The sequence below is a fragment of the Quercus robur genome, chromosome 10 (genome assembly GCF_932294415.1).
Source record: "Quercus robur chromosome 10, dhQueRobu3.1, whole genome shotgun sequence".
Lineage (NCBI taxonomy): Eukaryota > Viridiplantae > Streptophyta > Magnoliopsida > Fagales > Fagaceae > Quercus > Quercus robur.
Genome location: NC_065543.1, coordinates 9,895,713 through 9,910,167, shown reverse-complemented (window position 1 = coordinate 9,910,167; position 14,455 = coordinate 9,895,713). Strand labels below are relative to the sequence as shown.

General features: G+C 33.9%; 2 protein-coding genes across 11 annotated transcripts; both read left to right on the top strand.

Moving 5' to 3' along the window:
• Positions 1-1,809: 1,809 nt before the first annotated feature.
• On the top strand, positions 1,810-5,526 carry LOC126703816 (putative disease resistance protein RGA1). The gene is made up of 2 exons (XM_050402887.1): positions 1,810-2,407; positions 2,711-5,526. The coding sequence occupies exons 1-2, from the start codon at positions 1,810-1,812 to the stop codon at positions 5,524-5,526; spliced, it is 3,414 nt and encodes a 1,137-aa protein (XP_050258844.1).
• Positions 5,527-9,411: 3,885 nt separating this feature from the next.
• Positions 9,412-12,627, top strand: LOC126702609 (uncharacterized). Of its 10 annotated transcripts, XM_050401358.1 has the most exons (4): positions 9,423-9,897; positions 11,742-11,819; positions 11,960-12,058; positions 12,380-12,627. In XM_050401358.1, the coding sequence occupies exons 1-4, from the start codon at positions 9,764-9,766 to the stop codon at positions 12,384-12,386; spliced, it is 318 nt and encodes a 105-aa protein (XP_050257315.1). In that variant the 5' UTR covers positions 9,423-9,763; the 3' UTR covers positions 12,387-12,627. The 10 variants fall into 10 exon arrangements, 2 of the variants coding, with proteins under 2 accessions (XP_050257315.1, XP_050257314.1); XR_007647797.1 differs by adding an exon at positions 10,861-10,951 and having other exon boundaries at positions 9,422-9,664; positions 11,742-12,627; XR_007647796.1 differs by adding an exon at positions 10,861-10,951 and having other exon boundaries at positions 9,422-9,897; positions 11,742-12,627.
• The last annotated feature ends 1,828 nt before the right edge of the window (positions 12,628-14,455 follow it).

The following is a 14,455-nucleotide window of genomic DNA, read 5'->3' as shown; positions in this document are numbered from 1 at the left end:
ACACTGAAATCTCCAAAGTATAAGTCAAAGTTTTATAACACATTTACAAAAAATAACTAAAAATTATGTGCCTCTATATAATACATGAATATATTACAAAACTCCAAATGAATTACACAAAGTCACAATTTTATCAAGAATAAGCAGCACATCGAATTTAGGCCTACCATGCCGAGGGCGTGGCTAACAAACCTCAAGTGCCCAACCTCCAATGGAATTAATTATGGCCTAGTTGAGCATAGCAAGATTGAGTCACCAACCATTTACAATAAAGTCTCCCAATTTAACATAGCACCCCAAACACCACAAATAAAGTAAACTCCATACTTGAGGCATAGTTAATTGATCTGAAAAACTGTTAGATGATAGGATGAGCTAAAACCCAGTAAGTAGCATAATTAATAGTGGTGGAGAAAATGCAAGAATAATTATACAAGGTAGCACCAAGTATATAAAAAATCATTTTCATGAAACTACATACTATGTACTGTGAGCAATAAAACCTTTTCCAAAAACCAAAAACTAGGAAATCCATCACAAAGTAGAATGTCAAAAAGACATCATACTACCACATAGATAGGTCAAGGGATCCACTTATTCACAATTGATATGATATTGTCTTCTCTGGTATGTAGTAGATTTCTTGACCCCATGGGCAGCAACCTCACCTATATCCTCAAGGTTTTGCTTCTCCCCCCAATGGGCAGTAGAGAGAATGCGTCAAATAGGACCTCTTTTTCGAGTAAAACTCGCCGGAAAAATAATTGTGGAGGCAAGGGTAGACCTTGGATTTCAAGTTAGGGGAGCCGAAGTATAAGGAAAAAAAAAAAAAAAAAAAAAACCCAAATAGGTATTCATATAGTATTAACAAACTATCAACCAAAATAAATATACAATATAATTATTTCTTAATAAATTAAGATGCAATCATTTGTGGGTTCCAGTTAACTCATCTGGTAAAGTCTTTGATGGTTAGACAAAATATTCGAGGTTTAATCCCTACTTACATCAAAAACTTATTAGTGTCTTAGTCTAATGATAAATAGCTATCATCAGAGGCGAACGTCATAGGTTAAAACTCTCTCTCTCTCTCTCTCAAAAAAAAAAAAAAATGCAATCATCTACCAACAATGACAAAAAAAAAAAAAAATTCAAAATAATATTGTTTCTTAAGAACACGGCTATTGCAAATATATATATATTTTTCACAATTCAAAACTTACTTTTGCTACTTTAATATAGCATTTGAAACGTCTTATAGAGTAATATTTTTGGTATTTGGTATTTTAAATACTAAATATTTAGTATTTAGAACACCTAATGCTAGTACATTTTTTATTTTAAAGTTTTGTTTTTGTTAAATTTTTTAATTGGGTTGTTGTTAATTGGGTTAAACTAATTAAAAGGAAAGGAGTCTAAATTTTTGGAAGAGGGTGACGCAACTTTTAAAAAAAAAATATATATATATATATATATATAACAAATAATTTTTTTTTTTTTTTTTCTCTAGGAGATACGTGTTTTTGTGCTTGTATGAAAACTTTGAAAAGTCGAAAGAGAAGGAAAGAGGGATGAGCTGCCGAGAGAGAGAGAGAGAGAGAGAGAGAGATATGTGTGATTGGTAGGGGGATAAGTCGATAAGTGGGACACGTGTAGCGATGTAGCTCAAAAAATCTGACACACCTTTTATTTTTTTTATTTTATATAATTGTTGTTGCTTGTTAGTCTTTTGCATCCTCATTCCTCTATTGTTTTCCAAATACTTACAGCTTATTTCTGACTTTTACCTGAGTACAAACCATAGAAACCATGGCTGAGGCTATCCTTGCTGATGTTGCTAAGAGAATACTAAGCAAGCTGATTGCACTTATTACTGAACAAATCGGTCTTGCTTGGAGTTTCAAGGAGGAGCTGAGACGGTTGCATCAGTCAGTAGAGATGATTCAAGCCGTGCTGGCTGATGCAGAGAAAAGGCAAGTGAGAGAAGAGTCTGTGAGGCTTTGGTTGCAGAGGCTTAAAGATATTGCTTATGAAGCTGATGATTTGTTGGACGAGCTTGATTATGAGATTCTTTGGCAAAAGGTAGAGATCCGAAACCAAATGAAAAGAAAGGTACACTTCTTCTTTTCATCTTCAAACCCTATTTCTTTTCGTATCAAGATGGCCAACAAGATTAAGACTATTAGCGAATCGCTAAAAAAGATTAATGAAGAAGCAAATGGATTTGGACTTACTAAAGAGAGATTAGTAAATGCAGATCTTGAGATTATCCCAAACCGAGAGACAGACTCCTCTCTTGATCATTCAGGAGTTGTAGGAAGGGAAGATCATGTCTCAGAAATTGTAGACTTGTTGCTCAGTGCAACCGATCAACAACTTTTGGTCATTTCTATAGTAGGAATGGCAGGTTTGGGAAAGACAACTTTAGCAAAACTAGTATACAATCATGAGCTAGTATACAAATATTTTGATGAAACAATATGGGTGTGTGTTTCTAATAATTTTGATGACAAAAAGATTTTGAGAGAGATTCTTGAATCTCTTACCCATAACTCAAGTACTTTAGAAAACAAGAATGCAATACTTGAATGTCTTAAAAAACAATTGCATGGTAAAAGATATCTTCTAATACTTGATGATGTATGGAATGAAAATCCTCATGAATGAGATACTTTAAGGAGTTGTTTGTCAGAAATTAATTTGAATACAGGAAATAGAATTATTGTAACAACCCGTAGTGACAAGGTGGCGGAAATCATGAAGACATCTCCTCGATGTCACTTGAAAAATCTATCAGAAGATGAATGTTGGTTCATAATCAGGAAAATAGTATCTGCAAATGAAAGAAATCCATTAACTAAAGATTTGGAGGTTATTGGAAGGCATATTGCCAAAAAATGTGGAGGTGTTCCATTAGTAGCAAGGGTTTTAGGAGGGATGATGTCACACAAAAAGGAGAAAAATGAATGGTTGGAAATTCAAAATAGTGAAGTTTGGAATTCCCTACATGATAGCAATGAAGTGTTACCAGTATTAAAATTAAGCTTTGATAATCTTCCATCATCATCTCTTAAACAATGTTTTGCATATTGTTCAATTTTTCCTAAAGGCTATGATATGAAAAGGGAAGAATTAATTCAACTTTGGATGGCTGAAGGGTTCCTTCAACCATCTCAAGGAAGTGGTTTGGTGATGGAGGATATTGGTAACATGTATTTTGATATCTTGTTGGCGAATTCCTTATTTCAAGATGCGAAAAAGGATGCATATGGTAATGTTATCAAATGCAAGATGCATGATTTGGTACATGATCTTGCGCTCTCAATTTCAAAATTTGAGACCTTAATTTTGCATGGGGATTTGGGGGGTGATATCAACCACATACGGCATTTGTTCGTCCAATTTGATGCCAAAATTGTACCAAGAATGCCATTTTTAAAAGGTGTCAAGAAATTGCGCACATTTGTTTCTGAACACGCTGTACTTGGTAATATGTTATTAGGATTTGAATGCTTACGTGTTCTAAAATTATATGGAAAGAGTATAAAAGTATTGCCAAGTTCAATTGGTCAGTTAATACATTTGAGACTTCTTCACCTCTCAAGCACCTCCATCAAAGTATTGCCAAAGTCCATCACCAAGCTCTACAATTTGCAAACTTTAATAGTCAAATATTGCAATGCCAAAGGGCTTCCAAAAGATCTAAAAAAATTGATTAACTTGAGGCATATTTATATCGATGATGAGATTGAGCGAGCAGTTAAATATATCGGGCAATTGACCTGTCTACAAACATATCCATGTTTCACTGTGGGTCAACATGCAGGTCATCGAATTGAAGAATTGGGACCCTTAAATCAACTTAGAGGACAATTATACATCCGTAGTCTAGAGCATGTGAGAGATAAAAAAGAAGCCAGAGGTGCAAATTTAGTAGAAAAGGACAAAATATACATGTTGAGATTTTGTTGGAGTAAGGAAAGAGAAGGCAATGGCTATAATGATGAAGAGGTGTTGGAAGGTCTCCAGCCTCACCAATATTTGAAAAGCTTAACAATCCAAAACTATAAAGGAAAGAAATTCCCATCATGGATGTTGACAAGTAGCATTGCAAGGGATGGTTTTTCTCTATTTGACAATTTGATTGAAATCATATTAAGTGGCTGCAGCGAATGTGAGGTTCTTCCCACTCTTGGGCTTCTACCATGTCTTAAGGTTCTTGAAATAAGTGATATGGATAATTTAAGATGTATAGACACTAAGTTTTACAGCAACTTTAATGATGGCAGTTGCAAAAATGTGTTGTTCCCAGCTTTGAAAAGACTTATTTTATGGAGGGTGCCCAATCTAGTTGAATGGAAGGACGCAACAGAGTCAACAGAAACAGGAATGGTTTTTCCTTGCCTTGAGGAGTTGATTATTAAATTATGTTACCAACTAGAAACCGCTCCATGTCATTTTCCATCTCTTAAGAAATTAAATATTTTCCAAACCTGCAGCAGGCCATTCGAAAACATTTGCAGCAAGCTTACCACACTCGAGTCCCTTTGTATTTCTAATATTTTAGAACTTGCTTCTCTACCAGAGCAGCTTTTGCAAAACAATTGTAGTCTCAATGATTTGAAGATAGAGAGTTGTGCTGATTTGGAGTCCATCTCACCACATGAAAACGTATTCTGTGCTTCTCTCCGATCACTCAAAATAAAGAACTGCACAAAGTTGAGTTATTTACTGCACAACTTCATTTCCCTTGAAGAGTTGAAAGTAGTGTGTTGTCCTAATCTGAAGTCATTTCCAAGTATAGAAATACAAGATGTCACGTCCCTTCTTCGACGCTTGGAGATATCAGAGTGCGGTGTTGAAGCTCTACCCACTGGACTGCAATTATGTACTTCCCTTCAAGAATTGAAGATAGAGGGAGGTCCTAATCTGATATCAATTGCAGATCTAGGAGAAGAATTACATTCCCTTACTCAACTGAGAATCTATAATTGTCCTAATCTGATATTGATTGCAGATCTACTAGAATTGCGTTCTCTTAAGAATCTAGGCGTTTTTGATTGCCCAAAACTGACGGGTTTGTCAGAGGGGTTATTGGATTGCCTCACCCACTTGAAGTCTCTGGAGATTGGTGGGTATTTTGAGGAGCTGGATGCTTTCCCCAGTCTCAATTCCATCCAACACTCACACGACTCTCTTGAAATATTATATTTGCATGGGTGGTCTAAACTCAACTCCCTCCCGGACAAAATTCAACACTTCATTTCCCTTAAGTATCTATACATATATGAATTTGATGGAATAGAAGTTTTGCCCGAATGGTTGGGTAACCTTTCTTCTCTTCAATACCTGTCTCTTAACTCTTGCAAGAACCTGATGAAACTGCCTACAGCGCAAGCAATGCGACGCCTCAGATTAGAGAAGCTGGAGATTTGGTGTTGCCCCAAATTAAATGAATGTTGTGCAAAGGGGAGCGGCCCAGAGTGGTACAAAATTGCCCATATTCCAGATGTCGATATCAATTGAAAATTTGTCGAAAACAAAGCAGGTTGAACAGTTGGTAAGTGTACTCATACCTCAAATCACTTGCTTTTTATTTTTAATTATATGATTCTAGTTGAAATCAGCCCAGTTTGTCTCATGCCTAGCATAAAAGATACCTGCAACTTTATCTTTTAAAGGAACAAGTTAACAGATGCCTTAAATGCATTAGTTTAAGAAATATTTTTAAAAACTTTTTATGAGAGAAGAAAAAAGTAACAACTAATTTTTTAACAACCTTTTTATATTTCTTATGAAAGTTGTGTCCAAACTTTTCTAAAATATCCATTAACAAATGGCTAAGTCACAGGTTAATTGTACCCAATATACAATAAGCTGATCAGACACTAACCGACACTATTTATTGCCGCCAATTTCTTTCTCTCTCTTATTTGATTGCTGATATATACCATCTTATTAGATATATTTTATCCTCTATTCCGTCTCCTATATTTATTTACTTTTTTTCCATTTATTTCTTTTAAATGAAACAGATCGATACTCAATCAAGAGACTCTCCAGATTACAAAAAATGGCAGATATTTTGGTATTGCCTGTCCTAGAAAAAAAAGGGAAAAGAACCCATATTACAGAAACAAAGTGGTAACTGGTAAGTCCATCTCCTACTCTTCCTTTTCTCTTACATATTAATCCTCTGTCTCTCTCTCTAACGATCAAATTCCATAGGATCTGGTTGTGTAATTCAATAATTTTAGTCATGATGTGAGTGTAGGACCTGTAGGTTTATTCATGGTTGTTATCCAATTGGAGAGGGAGCTCACATGTATAATCTGCAAACAAGTTCAGGTATTTAATAAATTTCTCTTCTTTTTTTTCCCACAAGTCACTATTTTTCCCTTTTCTAACATAATACAATGCAAGATTAATTCTTTGCTTCTAATAATTAAATTCAACACTTGTATGCTTATGTGATAAATATTGGTTTAGGGCTCAGCGAGAGGATACGTGGACAAAGACCGAGGACTGGGATTGGTTCTAAGTCGTCTTGGATTGTAGGTCTTGAAGTTGAAGGAGGTGTTGGGGAATTGGGGATGAGATTCAGGGTTTTAAGGGTTCTCATTTGTTGATTCATGTTGGGAATTGAGTGGGAGAGGTACATGGTGATTGTCAATGGTGGGATGGAGTTGGAGAGTCTTCAATGTGTGCGTGACCGAGTGGAGAGACGGGATTTGTGTTTTTATTTTTGTTTTGAGGATATTAAGGGTTACACAGATGGACCTGACCTTCTGTTTCGTCATGGCATGGAATTGGCAACAATGCAACATCCTCATACTGATATGCCACGTCTGCGTAACATTGTACTGGATCTCCCTTGTTGGGTTTTGTAGAGTCTATTTGTGTTTGATCTAGATTATGACCCGATTCGATATAAAAGTGCCATAGTTTTTAATGAGATTTTTTCTAAAGCTTAGTCCTTGGAGCGGAGGCTTGCCCTGAGAAAAATTTTTGTTCTATTTTTAGTCCATTGTGAATTCTGTGCGTTAAAAAAAAAAAAAAAAAATAAAAAAAAAAATAAAAAAAAAAAAAAAAAAAACTATTATTTAGAGATTAGGGTTTGGTGTGTTGTTTTGAGAGAAAAAATTGTATTACCACATCTTGTATTTTTCCCTGTGAATAGTGAAATCACTGCAACTCCGTGGACGTAGGCAAATTGCCGAACCACGTAAATATTGTCTTGTGTTGTGTGATTGTTTTACTTGGTGCATTTTTTTTTTCTATTTTTGCATCTCACATCTAGGAATTTTGTGTATATTCCCTAAACCCTTTTATGTGCATCCGTATTTGACCTGATCATTGGCTCATTGCATACTTTTCTACCACTTTGGCATTAGAAATTGAATAATGAACAACAAATTGCTAGGAACTGAATAAAACAAACAATAAATAAAAACAGTCATTTTCATTGTGAATAATAGATTTTAATGAATCAACAATTGTAACATGGATAACAAAAGAGACGATATTTTCCTTTTTATCAATTCCATGTTTTGTTAAGTTTAAAAGGAGAGTTTGTAATACTTGGTTTCATCTCATATTTGCATCTATTTTGTATTCAATTTCTGATATATGCAATTTATTTTAACATCATTGCATTGCATTCTTCGATAGTTTTGCTAAAATTTTAATCCAAAAGTGGTACTAGCATTTCTTTTGATATAAGAGCCATTGGTAGCTTCTGATTTGGTGCAGGATATTTCTTCATTGTCAAGGATACTTGACACATGAACCATGTTTGAGTTTGCTCTTCTTGTATTTCCTAGTTGGAGGAATCATATTTTGAGGATCTTAAAGCTTTTGGTGGAATGGTGGGATAACTTTTTCTCTCCTCAAGATCTGAATTTTGGGGCACAAGAATGCTACTATCAGGCAGCAAAGGAAGAGTTCCAATTCCCTACTAAAGTAGGCGTTAGCTTAGTGGAAGGTTTGTCAGAGTGGTGAAGAATTTGTTGGAAGTTATTGCAATGTGATGCTCACTTTACAACAAAATCTAGATATTTCTTATTGATTGCTGCCAAAGTGACTAATGATTGCTAAGAGTCTAGTGGGGTGTTAAATTGATTACTATCTAATTGGAGTTCATTAAAATGTGAGTTCCCTCTCATCTTCTTTTCTTTTTGTCACCTTTTAAACAAAATTTGTCCTTAATTATGGAATGTAAAATTTGCTAGTGGTTAGGTGACCATTTCTCTCTTCAACATTTGGTACTTATGCATGAACATTTGTTATTTGTGTTAAGGACATATTTTGTGTAATTGGCTAATCCTTTGGCAAAACGCATTTTACTTGTATTTGTTTAGATCTAGGGTGTATTTAATAATTCAAAGAACAAAAGTTCAAGTCTAGTATTGAAACCATGCAAATCTGTCCAAAAAACAAGTGAAGAAGTGCTGATTTTTTAAAGCTCGATAGTTGCTCAACACCTCTCAACAACTAGGCTATCTATCGAGCTCTTAAGCTATTTCTTATCGCAATCTCAACAGCTTCTCGACAACTGGTGGATCGATCGAGAAACTTTCTGTCCCCTCGACACCTCCTCAATCGATCGAGCTTTACGAAATTCAAATTTTCAGATCTGATTTTCGGCCCATGCTTATGTATTTGTGTAGGCTTTCTTTTCTCACAACCCTAGACATATATGAGGCTTATTTTAGAGGTTGTTACATGAGAGAATACAAGGAGAACGAATGCAAAATGTGACCGATGCCTTATTCTCTCTGAAAGAAACTACTACGTCTTTGCGCCTTAAGGTTTTGTAACCAAGTGCTTCTTGATCTTCATTGTTGATGAAGTGAAGAACTTTGCATCCAACATCTTCTTCTAGTTGGTGATTAAGTCGCGTACTGGGATCCGCACAATTGGTTAATTACATACTAGGATTTGTGCATCAAAGGGTGGCATCCATATATTGAAGAGTTCAGAGGTTCTAAAGCGGTAGAAGGTTTCTGCTATAAGTTCATCTATGGAGATTGTAGAGTTTAGGGACAAAGGTTTTGTACTAAATCTGAAACTTCTCTTTACTACAGTGGATAGCTTTTCGGGAAAGTTTCCCCCCAGGTTTTTTACTGTGAAACTAGTTTTTTCATTGATTTTCCTGGGTCATCATATCTTGTTTTATTTATTTTTCCATTGCATGATTTTGACATGATATTGATGTTTGTTTGTTTTAACAAATTTTATTCATAATACATCTAATTAACAACTTGGGTTTAAAACTTGTTAATTCTATCAACCGGGGTCTAAATTTCCCAACAATCTGCCTAAAGTGGATGCCATGTGTCTGCTCACTAAATTGGGATGCCAATCCATTCATAACTGATCCAAATTAGAGTGGAAGCTATCCCCAGACATATTACAACAATGGGTCATTCTCCAGTACCCCTCTTTTTTTTAGGGGGTACGGTATCCACCTGAATTTTAGCCATTAGATTTATTTGTTTTAATCTTAGCTGTTTGTATCATTTTAAAAGAATATCAGTTATCGGTTAGTCAGGTTAACATATAAAACCAAAAATAGAAAGAAAAAAAAAAGGTTCTTCTTCTCTCTCGCATCGCATTTGATCTGAAGCAAGTTCTTCTCTTTCGCCGTCTCTAATGTTCTTGGGTAAATCACTGAATCTATTTGTTGGCATCCTGTTTGGATCTTTGGATTTGGATTTGAGGGGCCAAATCCAAATCCTTTGTTTGGATATCTTAAAAAGAGATGGATTTGGATTTGATCCAAATCCATCCAGGATTTGAGGCATCCAAATGCCTTGATTTCAAAACCTTTCATGTTCTTCTTCAAGGAAACGCTCTCTTCTACATTCTGAAACTGAAGTCGCCATTGTTCCTAGGGTTTGCCTCTCTCAATTCATCTTGTCCTCTTAAACGTCTCTATTTGTCTCTTCCATCAATTGAAAATCTGAATCACAAAATATTGATAGGATTGTCTAGGTTTATCCATGCCTCTGTGGGTTCCGTTTGATTTGTTTGTGGGTTTTGTTTGATTTACTTCTTATTTTTTGTGGGCTTGTATCTACTGGTAAGGATGGGAACTGGGTTGGTTTAGTTTTGTTAAGAAATTGTTGAAATGCAAAGTGTTTGATGAAATGCTTCTATGAGCTGGAATTTCTAGGAGATACTTGTATGAGTCAGCGATACAAATTTTAAAAGTTGTAGCTATAAAAATATTAAAAATACAGACTTTATCATGTTTTTTTTTTTCTTTTATTAGACCAAGAAATTATCAAAATCTTAAATTTTGTTATCAATAGTTAATTTAATGTCCAAGTTACATATTCAAAGCATCAATATAACCATTCCATTCAAACTGCATTATAAATTTTTCAAACTGAATTTATGCGAAGTAAATGATGTAGTCCAGATTGCCACCCCTTTCTCTGACTATAATTTGTATCCATCTAGATGCTCCATAGTCATAATTTATCATATTCTTAGTTGTTTATAATCTTCATGATGATAATGTAAAGGTGGTACACCATTGTGATTGAATCTTAATCTTGACTGAAGGCAGACATCAGGTAATTTTGTTACTAGCCTAGTCACAAACTCGCAATGAGGGATATTCAGAATAAGCTTGTCACAATTAACTGAAAGCCAAAACACGCAAATACTAAAATAACAAGGAGAACTTACCACTACAAAATATAGATAGTTTTCCCATTAAGGTTGAAAGTGGTACTAAATTTCTGTTTTTTTTTTTTTTTTTTTTTTTTTTTTTTTTTTTTTTCAATGCTTTTGCTTTTGTGTGTGTGTGTGTGTGTGTGTGTTGGTTGGTTTTTGTATCAAATTTTACAGGCTCCAGGTATGCTAGGTTGTAGGCTTGGACCTTGGTTAGCTTCAAACTCCTTTGGTTTGTCGTAGAACACTGTAGAGTCATACAGGCAAGGTATACACATATACATGTACATATATTCTTTGTGTTTGTGTTTGACTGTTTTGGTTAGGTTGTATCAGTTGTATAATTGTATTGCTGGAAATGGTGATTAAATTACTAGAATGAGTTAGAAATGGTTTACTGTACTTTGCACTTTCAATTTTGAAGTATCAATTTTATCCCTTGGTCAATCAACGGGTAGTTGTCCCTATTATTAGTGGATTGGATTGTTGTCACTCTTCTAAAGGTACTGAGAAATTCTGAGGAAAATAAAATGCAATCTTTATTGTAGAGTGGCTTGAGTGGAAATTATTTCTTGGATTTACTAGTCGTGGAAATTCTGTAATTCAAAGTTGTAGAAAAAAAAAAATTTCTCATTTTTCCAAGAGATAATTTCTGGAACCATTTTGGTTATATCTTTAATGAGACATCTTTGTGTAATATACCTTGGATTTAGAAATCTTTCTCTTTTGATAAGTAAAATGTAATAGCCACTCCTTGGCATTTAAAATTTATGAAACATTGAGATGGTACAGTGACTACTCTATTGGCAAGACATTGTAGATTTACAAAGCACATTGCCATGCATTTACAAATATTATCTTGTTTTAGTTGATTAAGCCAGATATTTTTATGTACAGATTAATATTTGCGAACTAGGATTCTTAGTTGTCCCTGTTATTATTGGGTTGAAGTGACATTAGTTTCTGAGATTGCTATAGTGACAATACATGCATGATTTTTTTATTTTTTATTTTATTAGCTATAGATTCTTATAGTTTGTATTTTAAAAAATAAACAGAGACAAAAATGAGATGGAAGAGATATGTCCACTCAATGAAAACGTAGTAGAGAGGAGATGGAAGTATATGAGGAAGAGGTAATGAGGTGAATTAAGCTTCTCCTAATGCACACCAACCATGTCAACATTCAGTATAAACAAGTTATGTAGCTGAGCCTCGTCAAAAAAAAAAAAAAATAGAGTAGGAAAGATTCATGTCAACATTCCCTAATGTGCAGAGTTCAAGTTCCCAACCATCAAACCAGGTTCATTTCTTGTCATATTAGCATCCGCTATATTACCATTGGCAAGCACCTTTCCTCAATCCACAAACGGAGGTATGGTAGAAAAGATTTAGTCCCATTATGATTATTTTAATTTATATCCTAAAGTCACTTGCTTTGTTTCTCTTTTGACATAGTGTTTGCAAAGTTCTCAAGATAATACTAAATTACTAATGTTGGTTATTCATTAGTACCTGGCCTAATTATAGGTCCAAAACAATTTTCCATGCCGAAACAATCATCAAGCTTTTGTATGAGCAACAAATCCAACCAATTGTTTTTTCTTTTAGGTTTGCATTATTAGTTGACTTTGTCCATATTCACATTACTTGGAAATTTTTTAATCTTTTTTTCCTTTGCTTTATCAATTTACAGGAGCTAAATTTGGTAATGGAGAGCTTCCTTCAAACCAAATCTCAGTGCATTATAAGTTTCTATAGCTTCTGAGCAACTATTTGAGCTAATCGGCTACAACTATAATCTTTATTTGTAAAATTACCAAGTAGTTGATGAGAAAATTGTTGCAGAAATATTGAATGTAATTTTTAAGTATTGATAGCATCGCATTTTGGCAGACTTTGAAATCTAAAATTATTTTGAAATGTAGTCATAGCTTGCGGCTAGTTTGGTGTGTTTTTGCTTTTGCTTGGTTGCTTCATTTTGTTATTTCCTAACAAGAATATCATTAAATATTTTCATTAGAATGCATAATTTATTTGCTTCTCAATTTTACTCTCTCTTTCCCTTCATATTTTGGATATCAAGTTCTTCAAGAACACGCTCTGAGGCCTAAATTTATTTTAGGTTTCAATTTCAAGTTCTTCAAGAAAACACACTAAGGCCTAAATTGTTTTAAGTTTCAATTTTTTTTTTCTTCTTTAGAGTTCACAGCTATAGCATTGTATGGTCTAAATATATAGCTTGTTTGAAATCATTTAGAGGAGCAAATGTTTCCTAAAAAATAATGTTTGCTTTGGGTCACCTTTTTTTTCATTGAGAAAATTTAACACCATAAAGACACCAAAACAGCTGAGATGTGTTTGATTAAAATATCAATGAGATGTCAAAAATCATCAAGTTGTCTTGAAAACCTCTAACATGACCGAAATATCTTTACAATCACTAAAAAAAATCCAAGATATCACTCTAACATGGCCAAATTGAGTGGTTTTGATGATATTATGGTAATTTTCAAATTATTTAGTATTTTAATCAAGAATGAAACTGTCAAATGTTAGAAAAAAAATAAGGGAACCACCAAATGTGACAAAAAAACTGTCACATGTGATATTGGAACTACACAATGTAAGAATGGAACCATCAAATGTGAGGATTTGGTAACCTGGTATAATTCATTGTTAACATTTTAATTATTATCAAGATTGTTATGAATCGATAAAAGTACAGTCATATGTGATGTTGATACTGCCTAATGTAACTAAAAAATAATAGGACTTTTTTTTTTTTTTTTTGAGAAGAAAATAATAGTACTATTGAATATAACAAAAGGATGATCATATGTGATTTGGTACTGCTCAATGTGACGTTAGAACTATCAAATGTGAGAAAAGAATAATGGTACCACCAAATATGACAAAAGTATAATCAGATGTGACGTTACTACTACCCAATGTGACGATAAAACTATCAAATGTGAGGAAAAAAATTAGAGTACCACCAAATGTAATAAAAGTACGGTCATTTTTTTAGGTTCTAAGCATATTTAAGTAATTTTTTAGGTTATGGGGTCATTTCAGTCATTTTTTAGGTTTCAATATCATTAAGTTATATTTTTGTTTAAAGGGTCTTTTGGTAGTTTTAAAGGGTTTCGAAGGTATTTTGGCCACTTTCAAGTGTTATGAGATATTTTTGGTCGTTATTTAGGTTTTTTGGTTATTTCGATAAATTTTTTATGTTTTAGGGTAATTTCATAAATTTTTTTAGGTTTTAGGGTCATTCGGTCATTTTTTAGGTTCTAAAGGTATTCTGGTAATTGTTGAGGGTTTTGGGGGGTATTTTGGTCATTTTCAAGTTTAATGAGGTATGTTGGTTGTAAGGACCACGTTTGGATTAGACCCAGTATGAGATTGGGTTTAAGCCCAACAAGCCCAAACAATGAATTTATAGAGTGTGGGTGAAAGAACTAGTTCTGCTCTAAAAGATGGATCATAAAGTTGCTGAATTAAGTTTATTAAACACAAGTAAAGTAAGAAATTCTCTCCTCGGCACAGCTTGAGAAACTTATTTTATAATGTCTTGATGATGAACACAGTTACCAGAACCCACAATGTTATTGCCTAGATTTTATGATTTTTTCCCGATCCCCTTTTTAGGTCATCTTCCCGTGCTATATATTACAATCTTGGTGTTATCCCTACCATACACGTGTAGGTTGGATTCTAGAAGCTCCTTCTTGTCCCATCCAACACCTCCCAAAACCATCAAATAGTA